The 13917-nt window shown below is 35.9% G+C and overlaps 1 protein-coding gene across 1 annotated transcript; it reads right to left on the reverse strand.

Moving 5' to 3' along the window:
* Nucleotides 1-810: 810 nt before the first annotated feature.
* On the reverse strand, nucleotides 811-3515 carry LOC103939746 (protein FAM133B-like). The gene is made up of 6 exons (XM_009349862.3): nucleotides 3191-3515; nucleotides 2466-2544; nucleotides 2307-2366; nucleotides 1574-1618; nucleotides 1431-1487; nucleotides 811-1287 (listed from the first exon to the last, which is right to left on the reverse strand). The coding sequence occupies exons 1-6, from the start codon at nucleotides 3433-3435 to the stop codon at nucleotides 1195-1197; spliced, it is 579 nt and encodes a 192-aa protein (XP_009348137.1). The 5' UTR covers nucleotides 3436-3515; the 3' UTR covers nucleotides 811-1194.
* Nucleotides 3516-13917: the final 10402 nt, after the last annotated feature.

Raw genomic sequence — 13917 nt, forward strand, 5'->3', positions numbered from 1 at the left:
ATGACGTGATGAGATTGATTAAAAATCTTATCGGAAATATATCCTCAACGATTCTAAAAAGATAACAACACGCAGCGCAACGGAATTGGACAAAAATCTTATCGAAATCTATCACAAAAAATTATATTTTCGGATAATGACACATGTCGTGACGAGATCAGGTTAAAATCATATCCAAAATTACAAACAAAAATTATTTTTTATTATTGTACGAAATAAAAAATACTAATATTTTATTGCCTATTGTTATTGTTATTCAATTTAGGGTAGAAATGCAAAAAGCAATTACTATGAAATTGCTCTAAAGCAAGAGACAATCGCCTATTAGACGGTAGTACATTTTTTAACACGTAATATTGGCATCTAACACTTAAATTTAGTTGCATGAGATCAGAAATTTTTCTTCATATTAAGTAAACTTGGTTGCATGAGATGATAAATCTCTCTGTATATTAGGCTTTCTAAGTATTTACGCAAAAAGATCATTTCTTCACTTGCCAATCGTTTGTGAGTTCGCTTGAGTCAAACTCGATCACAAGGATCATTCATTCTTCGCTCTCATTATATCATCCGCAGGGATCGCAGCAAACAAGGTCTATATTATCATATAGAAACAACCGCATCGGCACTACCGGCAATGTTTCGCTAACCAGCAGGCAACAGAGTATGTAGATAATTATATCCAAGATCTGCTCGAAGTTGTTGAAATACACAAAAACCAACTTGTTCATGTCGTTAAATACACAAAAATAACATGCAGCCTGCATTCTGCACATACATCACCCGGAATGAACGACAAACAGTTAAAAATTACGAGACAAAACAAGAACTTTTACATTAAAGTGATAAAATACCCTTTACAAATTGATCAATTAATCTGTTTATTAGCATGATGCACGGGCAAATCATCAACCAGCTACCAAGTTTGCTACACTGATCAATTTGAAAAAGCTTACCGGGGTGAATCCTCGATATAAGATAATATATAATGACAGTACGAAATGAATACTAATACATCGGCCAAACCAAAGTTTTTCAACCACACTCTAATTGGCGAACATGAGTGCAAAATACGACTCTTTGCTAAACTTGGAGCTAAGAGAAAGTCCTTTCGAAATCGTTAAGATGAGGGAGCAGATGCTGGAACTGACTCAACTCGTTCATTCACTCGTTGATTCCATGGACTCCACAACATCAATCAAAACTAGCATTTAAGAACTTCAGCAATTCATTCCTTTTGTCTTCAGCCGCCTTGTCCTCCTTTGTCTTCTCAAGTTTCAGTAGAATCTGCAAGACGAAAGAACACATATTTTCTCTTTCTATTTTTAGCCACAACAAACGAACAAGAGATAGACCAGCGCAGATGCCCCTAACATCTCTAATAAATCTTTGATAAACAGTACAGAAATATATTACTGTGCAAGGCTTACCTTTTTTCCAGAGACAGCACTGCGACGAACTCCGTTATCTTTGTCACGCCCTAAAAACTGTAGGAAGCAAAATGTTATTTCACTGATACGATAAAATAAAAAAGAATATTGAAGATGTAATTATAAGAGAGTGAAATGAAAACCTTTGAAAGCTGAACGGGGCCGCTACTTCTCTCATTCTTCTGTTTCTATATATGGCTCCCATTGCCAGGAAAGAACACAATCCAGACACATTATCCAGGCAAGCCAATGAGCACCCAGTCATCATGCCACAGACCCCAGCTCCAATTTCGAAGAGCCAATTCATAAAACAGGCAGAAAGTACTATAAGCACCTCAGCTATTGAAACATAATATCTTATGCATCTAATGGCCAACATTGTGAATGCAAGAAACTGTGTGTGCGTGTGACAATTTAATTAGCAGAACACAACAGGCAAGAGTGACGAGAAAATTTCCTATGTGCAACTTCTCGTCCAATTTTTTGTTTAGTCGTACTAAATTTATTTACCACACTCTGAAGCTGGATCAAGATGCATCCACAACTATATAAACAAACCCAGTAGTGTTCCACCATATATCTTAGTTAAGCCATGGTCTGGATCAGACAATGAATCAAATTTGAACAAAAAGTCACATGGAGGCAAGATGCACGATCAACTTCCACATCTTGTCTTACTGTCTCTATATCTTTTTATTACTCTTTGAAGTTGGAGTACAATGCATGTATAACAATTTTAACAAATGCCGCAAAGTTGACAATAAATAATTTGTTTAAGCAAAAAGCTACAAAAGGACAATGATAAAAGCCTTAACACAATTAAAAATAGAGCAATCATATGGAGGCAAGAGCTCTACATAAAGCATACTGGCCTACCTCTTTGAGTTTCCTATTATGTTTACGGCGATGAGTCTTGCTCTGGTCCTTTTCCTTGCCCTAGATGGAAAGGATCAATTAAATGCGACCAACGGACTCGCAGAAGATGTAATGTAAATTTGTAATATAATTACATTACAAGGAATGCCGAACAAGCACCTTCTTATGTCTGTCACTCTTCTTGCGCTTCTTTGACTTACTAGATGTTTCAAGCTCACTGTCCAAAGAACTATCACTTCTACATTAAACAAAAAACAAAAGATGTTAAAAGGAAAAGCCATCCAACTATCGCCATTAATATTCTAACGTGCATCTAAACCGCACTGCCTAGTAAGATAATGATTTCAAATTGAAATTCTAAAGCAGAAAACCCATAACACAGCATATGAATCACTTCAGCAACTCAAAATCTTTGCCTAACAGCCATATAGCCCTTATCAATTACCTGTAGTCGACGCACCTCACAGGGTCCACACATCCTAAATATAATCCACTACTTTCCCCTTGACAACTAAAGCTTCCGGATCGAAAACCATGCTTCAATTTAACTTAAAATTGATTTTAACCAACTGATGCATGTTTTTTTTTACAAATTAAAAGATAAAAGACCTTAACTTTGAGCTGAAACCAACCTAATTTTCCCATCCGGCCGTTTTGAAACTTTCCAATGTTAGCTACGGGAACTACACAAATCACCAAATTGCATACAAATTGCAATAATTTACATAACCATGTTAAACGCCGAATAAAATAACTAAAATTAGGGTTACTCAGAATTAGTCACAATATTCAAAACCCTAACCAAACAGAGGATAAAACTAATAACAAAATTAAAGCCACCATACATAAGCCCAAAAAATAAAAGAAGGGTTTTGTAAATTGACCTGTAATCGGAAGGAGAGGAGGAAGAGTAAGAATCCGACGAGGAGTGGCGGTGGCGGTGTCTGCGACGTCGTTTAGTGTTGGAGCGACTGGTCTTTTTTCGGATCTTGAGGGCATCTTTGTCTTTATCCTTGTCTTTATCTCGGCGACTGCGGTGGTGGCGATGATGTCTGCGGCGAGATACAGACGAAGACGACGAGGACGAGTCCGAGGAGTACTCAGACAACGATGAGGACGAGGCCACCATGTCTCAGAGAGAGAGAGAGAGTTTGAGGCGACGAAGGGTTTGAGAAACTGCAGTTCGGACCAGAACTAGGAGAAACTTTTATTCGGGGGGTCAAAACGAAATAGCCTTTTGGTTGAAGTTTTTCTTTTCTTTTGGGACACGATTTTGGTCAATTAATTACGGTAGTGGGAAGCAACTATTTGATGTAAATGATATTTTATTACGGTGGTAAACTTTAATAAAAAAAACTTTAGGTACTATTTATTTTAACAAAAAATTATATTTTTACATTAAAAAGTCAATCATGTTACTATTTATTTTACATTTTATTTTGTCATTATCGTTAAAACTCAAACTTTTTTAAACCATTTTCATTAGTTTTTCTTTATTTTTTTAGGGGCTTTTAGATCTAGGTCCAAAAACATAGATGATTTTTAAAAGTGAGTCCAATTATCTAATTACATGTTTTTATTTCTTTTATACTCATTTTATATTTTTTTTAAATATTAAAAATCAATTAAAATCTTCTAATATTATGCATTTTTCAACTCCAAAAAATCTAATTAATATCTTACAAAAAAAAAAAAAAAAAACTAATATACTAACATAAATTATGAACAAAACATTGTACCTTAACTCAAGTAACAAATATACGAATATATATTATACCGGTAAGTAAGATATGAAACCTAACTAAAAGGTAGGAAAAAACATAATATACCTATAAGCAAGACACATGAATTTGTGACACGTTGATTATAAAAAAAGAATCTTTCGTATAGATACATAAAAATAAATTAACCTGTGATATAGATTGATTATAAAAATTAAAAATAAAATCTATAAATGGGGTTTAAAGCAGAAGGAAGAACAAAAAATAAAAATAAATAATCAAAGAGATAATTGGGAAGAAATTTGATTTTTATAATAAATCTTATCATTGAATAGATAATTATTGATAATAAAATAATTAAATTTAAGGAATTGGACTTATTTTAATAAATTGGATTATTCCTACTATTGGCTAAAAAAATTGGACATATATCAAGTTTTCCCTTTTTTTTTATACATGCAGAGACGGGATTGATTTTCACTAATTTTTCTACCTTTTTTAGTAATTAAATATCTAACTCACTAACCCTATGACCAAATGAGGATTCTTTTTGGATACTCTTTGTGAGGATCCTGGGGATCTGAAAATCGGATTCGATCATAGTATATCGTGTGGTCAGAAATCATTTTAAATACTTTTATTTAAAATTAAACATAAATAATACCTGACGAAAACTGACCGCATGATATACGATGAACGGACACAATTTGAGAATCCCCTGATCCCTATAAGGAAGATACAGAGAAGATCCTCCTATATAAAAATAAATAAATTTGATAGTACATTGCTCTCCCTTATTTGGAGAGACTAGGATTTTCTCCCCTCCTCTTTCTATCCCCTTCTCTCACATTTTCTATTTTGTATTTCTCTTTCTATAAAAAAATAATAATATAAGATATACTTTTATTTTAAATTAAACATAAATAGTACCTGACGAAAACTGACCGCATGATATACGATGAACGGACACAATTTGAGAATCCCCTGATCCTTATAAAGAGGATACGGAGAAGATCCTCCTATATAAAAAAAAAAATACATTTGATAGTACATTGCTCTCCTTTATTTGGAGAGACTAGGATTTTCTCCCCTCCTCTTTCTATCCCCTTCTCTCACATTTTCTATTTTGTATTTCTCTTTCTATAAAAAAATAATAATATAAGATATTGACGTGACTTAACCGTAATCGTTCAAATAAGAGGAGAGGAAAGGAAAGGGAAGCGAAGATGATGTAAAAAAAAAGAGGAGAGAAAATCCTGCTCTCATTTAGAGACGTTCATGCTTGTACAAGAGTTTGACTTTTCAAAGTTTCATTGCTTAGGGGTACGATGAATTTGGTTTTTTTATATTTGATCAGTCTATGTGCGGCTATCACAAGTATTTGGATGTCAATTTGTTTTTCATGCAGTGGATATTATATGGTTTTACATATGAAATTGGTTGCCTCAATACGAGAGCCATTTTATTGATCAGAAGAAAGAAATTACATCTAAAGAGGAGGGAGAGGGTGAAGGTAAAATGAGCGAGGATATAAACCTTACTCGTCATACAACATGAAAAGAGAAATATGAAAGTTATGTTAACTTCCTAGTTCCTATTTCATTACATTCGAGTATCATGGTACAATGAAAAATCATCAAGCCTTTGGCAATGTTCAATATTCATGATCTTTTTTTTTTGGGGAAACTGTACATTGTATTATAGGGCCAAGGCCAAACAAAGATACAAAGAGGTCCACAAACTACATAAGCACAAAACAAAACAATGGACCTAAATAGTACACACAAAAGAGCTCAAAACAAGTTTTGGGCCCAAGACAAACATAGACAAAACTACAGAACTCCCTAGAACCTTGCAGTCCCCTCCGTTGCCAGAAATGTCAAGAGTCACCATCACAATCCGTCCAGCACTCCGACCAACCAATGTTCTAACACTGCAAAACATCTATGCCAGCACAAACCCACGCCCTGAACCACCATCAAGCAGCCACCGCCCAGAAACAAAGAATTTGGTGACTTCTATAACCTACAACAACCCTCATGCCGATCGCAACCAGTAGACGAAAGAAGTCGGTGGAAAAGCTGTCACGCCCCAATCTCGACATACGTCCAGAATTGACACGTGGCGTCACCAAAAATCCGTATCTATCATATCCCACCTCCGGGATATGGGCAAGCACAACTCAAATATCGAATCACATAGTTATTTTCGTATGCTTTATGGCTGCATCTAACCTCCCTGTTAGACTGCCTACGTACCCTAGACAGGGATCAAGCCATTCGTAGTTCGTCAAGCACAATAATTGACATATAACACAATCCGATTAAGTCGAAAGGTATAACATTTCTCAATCAATCAATAGAACTTGACAAGCATGAAAATACTAGACTTAGGGTTACATAACAACCCATCTGAAAATCATGATTTCCCCTCCATCAATATATAGGCAATTATGTCACAACATGATACCGCAATTCACAACATATATCATTTCAAAGAACCAACGATGTACTATACCATTCTCTACCCACATTTATCAACAAGTCTAGTCATAATAATAACCATGGTATCCAACATAACAATCCCACATGACAATTTACTTTTCCACTTCAACCATCACATAATTCATCACGTTTTCCACATAAAATCGCATTTCATAGTGTGTAACATAGTTAATAATTAACAAAGTACACATTATTCTCTAGAAATATCACTCAACTAAAATACTCATGATAACCCCACTCATATCCAACGTCATTCCATAATCACATCAATCAATAATGTCAACCATTACATCATCAATAACACATACAACAAGTCGAAACGCAAGGCTAGAGCAACACAATTCAGTTGAAGACTACATCTTTGGAAAAAGGGAAATTTTGGACCACCCAACGGAACCAAGGCATCAAAGGGGATTCTGGACCATCACTCAACGGAATCCAAACAGAACTCAGTTCCAGACCACCCAACCGAATTGAACGGAAGTCCAAGAAACATAACAACGGCTCGAAGGAACAAGACATGATTCAAGTTACTCAATTCCCAAAAACTCAACGAAGCGAAACAATATCGAGCAACAAATCCACATCACAATGGGTTATTGGCCAATTACTCGACCTCACATCTCCCAAGCAATTCAATACGCATTTCATTCACATGTCACAACTATTTCCAATACACAAGTCAAATCCCATTTCACTTCATCTTACCAATTCACTATACTTCCAACATTATATCTCAATACATAGCTTGTAACATATCAAGGAATCACAAAGCACAATGTTAATATTTAATTATGTTAATCAATCAATGAGATAACATATCATTTCACGAATTTAATTAATGAATTCTACATAATTCCCAACTTGGGTTATGAATAATAACATGGCGATTCTAATTTATTTTCACAATATCTATTGTGAGTAATTCCCATCTACTCGAATTTAGGATTCTAAGATCACCTTATGGAATGAACAAGAGCAAGGATTCTGGACCACTCAACAGAATCCAACAACATTGGGTTCTAGACCACTCAACGGAACCAAAATACCAAGCGGTTTCTCATAATCTACTCAGACCTGCCATATGTAAAGTCAATGCCAATATTATGGAATTGGTGCACTGGCAAATCAGGCACTCAGATAAGCTAAGAGGCTCGGGTGAGGGACAATAAAATAAGCATGTGATACAATAATAAAACCAGCCATCAATCATAATTTATAAACATTGAATATAAATCTTTCATAAGAAATCAATACCAAACTTTTGAAAACTCCGAGGGAGTCACCCAGACATCCAAAAGTTCATCTCAAACAACCATAACATCTTACACCCATATTCACATACACACAATGAAAGTAGAATTAGGGCGACACTGTTCATCCAAAGCCTACACCTTTGCAACCATCTCAAACTAAACTCAATGAACTAAGGTGGATACAATCCCGGACCATCACTTAATGGGATCGCGAAGTAAGAGGGATTCCGGACCATCACTCAACGGAACCCAAACCAAGATACGATTCCTGACCATCACTTAACGGAATCGCAGAGTGGAGTAGGAAGGATTCCAGACCATCACTCAACGGAATCGCGGAGTACATTGCATAACCACCAACCAATGAAACAACACATGAATCAAGTTACTCCAGTTATAAAGGCTCAACGAAACAAGATATGAAATAATGAAACGAGCATTGACACATGTTTCAAAACAACAAACCCATGACAATGGGTTAACAGGTCCACCACTAGCCCTCATCTCATCAAATCAAGCCAATCATACAAAACAAACCATATTTCCAATATGCACGTCAAATCCCACTTCATATAACTATATCATTGGCTAAATATGAAAATTAACAATTTATAGGAAAAATGATTATAAAACCATTTCATATTCACATATATTAAGTTGCTCACATTTCATCATATCATACCATCTATGTAAATCAACCACCTTTCGAATACGCATGTCAATCACATATCACGATCATCATTAGTACACAAGTCAAATCATGTTTAATAAACTTCGGTCTATGGCTAAATGTATATATATAATCACATTTCAATAGAATCACATTATAAGACCAAGTCAAATTCACAGATGATGCCAATATAAGAAATCAAGGTAATAACCATACCACACATGTTCAAGTCACTCTCTAACCAATGTAGGCCCACTAGACTTCACTTAAGACTCCCATGGTACTAATTTTATTATTTAGAACATTCCGAGACATGTTGACCATAAATCAACTCTCGGTCAACGATGGGGTCCACAACAATCCGCAAATCAGATTTATGATCCATAACTTCCCAAAGTCCACATTATGCTTCGAGGATAACATACTAAAGTTTCATTATGATCCAATGGTCGAATTGTCGTCAATCACACAAACAAGTGGTGGTCCAAATTGATCACCACACCAAACAATTGAATCTTTGGAAACCAAGCTAGACATAGGTTCACATGGTCACTAGAAGGTATTTAAAACCTAGATAACACTCGTGAACGATCCCACACACTGCCACACGCGGTGGAAGTCAAGATGGAGGGTTTAGAAACCCCGAATTTCAACATTAACTAGATGAGCTCAAATTTATGTGGTAGCTAGAGTTCAACAAGAGAAACACTTTTCACAACTAGGTCGACGATAAATTCTAACCGGAAACCGTCCAATTTCACCGGAGAAAACCGAATTTCTAGGGTTCTAAACACCCAACTCTAAAATGAATACGAAAGCACAAACTAAGCATACCAACTTGAAGATTATGAAGAGTAGATGAAGTTTCATACCTCACTCGAAGGAAATCGTTGCCGGAATCGCCGGAAAAATGATAAAACAGCCGGAAAAGTCGTGGACTTTGCGACCTCAAGCTGCAAAGATGGAAAAGAAATGGGGAAATCTAAAATCACAGAGATGTAGGGCTCGTCAAGAGCTTTCCATGGACACCAAGATCATCCAAAACGGAGCTCGGATGAAAAAGATACAAGCGAGTTAAGTTTGGTGGTTTTATGGGTCAAATACTCCCTAAAACGGGTTAAGCAGCACCCATTTTCCATTTTCTGAAAAACCCTCCCATTTATAGCATTTTGGTAATATTACCAAAATGCCATCAACTTCAAACGACTCCAACTTCTCCGTTCGGACTCGAAAATAAGATTTGTTTATGCCTACGTGCTCATGAAATCGAACTCTACCTAACCAATTCAAGAGTTGACCGAAAAGGTAGAGAAAATTAGACATGACAAAATTACCCCTCACTTCGTTTTTCTGAAATTTGGAGAAATAAAGAACTAGTTCCAATCAAATCTTCGAAATACGTCAAGAATAAAATAAAATAATAATTTTGGGGACGGGATATCACAGAAGCCACCGACGACAATGCCAATAAAGGCAAACAAACAGAAGGTGGTAGTGTGTACACCCGAGTAAAAACTCTACGCACCTTCCAAAGAAAACACAGCCGAGTGCTGTTAAGAAAAGAGGTTGCATATCAGAAAGAGGAAGCAACAAGGAAGGATGGAGCCCACCCGAATTAGGACTGGAAGGAATTGGGAAAACAGAGTAAGAGGGATAAATGAGAGACATGGAAGTGGAAGGAAAACTAAGATGAGGGTAGAAAGAAAAGGAAAAAGGGTGGAAGAAGGAAGAAGAACAAGGAAAAACAACACAGGACGGCCATTGACCCTCGTTGGAGCTTGGGCTGACGGCTAGGGAGAAAAAACAACAATTAAAAAACTCACACAAAGAGGTGAGAAAAACTCTCAGAAAGAGAGAATATATTGTTTGTTATCAACCACTTTCTTTGACTTGTTCCTAGTCTTTCAATCTCCTTGGAACCTTTCAATTACTACTGTGCCACACATATGGTCAGATTCTCTGTCTAGTAAGACCATCTCCAATCAAATGATCCAGAGGGCTAAAGAGCCGAAAATAGCTCGAAAATGTGCCACTGGACAAAAAAGGGCTAAAGGGCCACCCATGCGACCCAAATGTGCCAGCTAGCCAGCCCCGAGCCTGACGACAATTCAAATTGCAACAGCTAGCCGTTATTTTTGAATTTTTTTTTTACAAAATTTTTAATTTTTTTTTTAAATTCTATTTTTTTCCCTATAACTTCCTAAGCCATTAAACAACATTAAATTAAATTAAGTAACATGAAACAACATTAAACAATATGAAACAACATTAAATAACATTAAACAACATAAAAATTATACAACATAAAAAATCCATTTAACAACATGAAACTTAAACAACATTTTTAAAAGCATTTAACAACATAAAACTTAAACGCCTGCTCCATGCTTGTTTTTCCTATAAATTTAAGTTGTTGTAGTTTTTAAATTTAAATAATAAATTATGTTTGACCCTTTGGCCCTCGGTTGGAGACTGTTTTTTGTGACAGGGCTAAAACGAACCATATGACCCTCAGTTGGAGATGGTAAGAAATATGGGCTTACAATGTTCATTAAAATATTAATTTTTTGGAGGGCTGAAATGAGCTCTCTGACCCTCTTTCGGTTGGAGAAATGCGCGAAATCCACTTCCCTCCACCGTTTCTCTAGTTATATTTTAAACAGGAACGAGCCAACATAGTTTCCACTGTTAGATTGTCAATGATTGGATCGGAAAGGATCTTTTCCACATATTCACCATCTAAGTAGAAGATGCCGCTCTCATTAGATAGCAATGGAGGAACATACAAGAAAGAACCACTTCTTGTAAAGAATATTTGGTTGCCCAAATTGTGTACCCTAATAAAGCTCCCACTACAATGCATCTTGTAAACCTCAAATTCACTAGTCATCTTAAAAATGAAGTGATACGTCTAAAGTTCAATAAGACTACTCTCGAAAGTATGCATCATATGATGGATTGTTCTGTGTAGTTGGTTCGCTAATTACCTTCCATGAAAAAAAATCCATGAGCTTGGGAAAAGTAGGGCCTTCGGTCAACCAAGAGAGGTCTAGCACTTCCTGGTCAATCTTGTTGTGTTCTTCTTTCAAGCTAATTAGTCAGCTTCTAGCCACCCAATCAATTATGTTGATCTTGAACTACAGGGAGGGGTGAATGAGGTTTTGAAAGAAATCCCTTGTCCGTCACGATGCCTGAGGACACAATCTAATAGATCATCATATCGAGTAGTTAGATCGTAGTCTCTTACCCTAAAAATGGATGCATGCGCACCAGCACCATGAGAAATCCACCAATCCATAAGTGTATCGAGAGGGAAGGGAGGGAGTACCACAGTGGAACTAAAAGTATTGTCTTAGTCCAGCAGCCTTCATCTTGAAGCAATAAAATGCAATTTATAGAACCAAAAGTAAACTCATACAAATTGGCAAATTTGCTGCTCAACTGGATGCATTGGACAATCTTTTTAAGGAAATACAATTGTCTACATTTACGTGTAATTTTCTATTTGTTGGAAAATGTGGCAACTCCTGAAGGCTTTTGCACCCCTCCAAATCAAGATACTTAAGCTTTGAAAGGCATCTAATGCTTCCAGGAAGGCTAATGAACGGATAAGCAGCCAATATCAATGGGGATATCTCCCTCACATAATTTACAATAGCTTAGGTTTAACATTCTTAAAGAACATAAACGATTTAGAGAAGACAACACCAGGCCCCAACAAGAATAAGGACGACTCTAAAAATCGAACCAGGCCCCAACAAGAATAAGGACGACTCTAAAAATCCAAGAGCACGGAGAAGGCTCCAATCCAAATCCAATCCATTAAACTTTAAACGTTGGAGATGTTTCATGCTAACAAACGGCTCTGTTAAAGCAGTTCCCAAACAAAGTGCACTCAAGGTGGTCCATGTGCCCTGGGAGTTAATTTGTTGAAGTTTGAGCGTATATCCATGCACATTTAGCCGTCTAAGAGACTTCAAAGTACAAATCGTACTGGGTAGACTCGTGAGATTTTTGCAACCACTTACATACAATCGAGAAAGCCCTAACAGATTTTTAGCTCAATCCCAGTCTGATCTAAGTAAAGCTGTGTCAAATTCTTCATCTGCTCCACAAATTCTGTTTAGGTTTTTAGTTGATGATGATATTTCCTCAATCCCAATCTCATATGATGATTTGTGGAAACAACCTAAGGCTATGTAAGATAGACGTTCTTCTCCCGATCCTTACAAATAAGGAGTCTTGTTGGCTTGAGATTGTCCTTTTTTTTTAAGCAATCTTGTAGAGCAATCTACTATCTTAATACATAAGCAAATAAATTTCAAGATTGCTCCTGCACTTACTCATTTATTTTTTTTGCCTCAAGAAACTGAGGAGATAATTGCACATGTTCTTGACGTTAAAGTTGTTAGGCTGACGAGTGCTAGTAGTATACCTGTGGGTGGCCATTGGACCATATCCAACAAAGGTAGCTTGGTAAGAATATGTCTCTCCTTTATTTGCATTTAATTATTGAAATGAGATACTACGGTCACTGTGTACTGTGCTTTTAAAATCTTTCTTCCATTGGATTTTTACTGTCCACTTCTTTCTCCTTTTATTTTTCTTTGGTTCCATTCTTAACCCTAACCCTAAAAAATACTAAATGCAGGTTCATCAAACGCATCGATCAAAGACTTGAATGAAATTTTAGCACTTGTTGAGGTCCCTGTGGTTGTCGGAACAGTTAACACAATTAACACTGAATTTAACTCCCGGATTGTGTTATCCATACACTCATTTTTACTTCTCATACATTCTTGTTAATTTTCGTCCTTTAATCTTCTTCAATTCATCAGATTTGACGATCAAAAATTAAAAAAATGTACGAGAAATAAAAAATGTGTGTGTAGATACCACACCTAATCTAAAGACATCGTGCAGCAACTAGACTTCGGGACCAAGTAAGTTTATTAATAAAATACAACAATTGTTATTTTACATTGAATGAAGATGATGACAAGGCAAACATCTATTTAACTTGGTCCTTACTCCAGGGAAATGGGAGTGTTCTCCACGTAGTCAGATAAGTCATACATCTCTGCGGATATTACAAAAACACCATTCTTTCTTTTGGTCATCACGTTTTGACCAACATGTGAAAATGTGGATTAATAACATATACAAATATATACACATTATATAATAATAATAAGAACAATAACAATAAACAATAATAATAGTGAACAAATACATTATTATAGCTGGCTTAATGTAAGACTTATCTCATTTTCCTACTTTCTTAGTATAGATACTATTATTTGTTAAAAAAAAAATAAAAAAAAAGAGGGTTCTCACGTAAACCCATCCCAACCTGCTCTAACCCTTAGCCAAAATATGAGTTTTAACTCAAAATTTATTTTTGGAGTACATTTAGGCCAAATTTCCCTATGGATTAATGGGCTCACCATCATATATGTG

Source organism: the organism of the source record quoted next, unplaced genomic scaffold, assembly GCF_019419815.1.
Source record: "Pyrus x bretschneideri cultivar Hongxiangsu unplaced genomic scaffold, Pyrus_bretschneideri_v1 Contig81, whole genome shotgun sequence".
NCBI classification, from domain to species: domain Eukaryota; kingdom Viridiplantae; phylum Streptophyta; class Magnoliopsida; order Rosales; family Rosaceae; genus Pyrus; species Pyrus x bretschneideri.

Excerpts from the sequence above, each read along its gene's own strand:
- LOC103939746 (XM_009349862.3), bottom strand. The coding sequence starts at position 3,435 with ATGGTGGCCTCGTCCTCATCGTTGTCTGAGTACTCCTCGGACTCGTCC. Across the intron at positions 2,367-2,465 it reads AGAGTGACAGACATAAGAAG|GGCAAGGAAAAGGACCAGAG; the intron begins GTGCTTGTTCGG and ends CTTTCCATCTAG. Across the intron at positions 1,488-1,573 it reads GCCCCGTTCAGCTTTCAAAG|TTTTTAGGGCGTGACAAAGA; the intron begins GTTTTCATTTCA and ends TGCTTCCTACAG.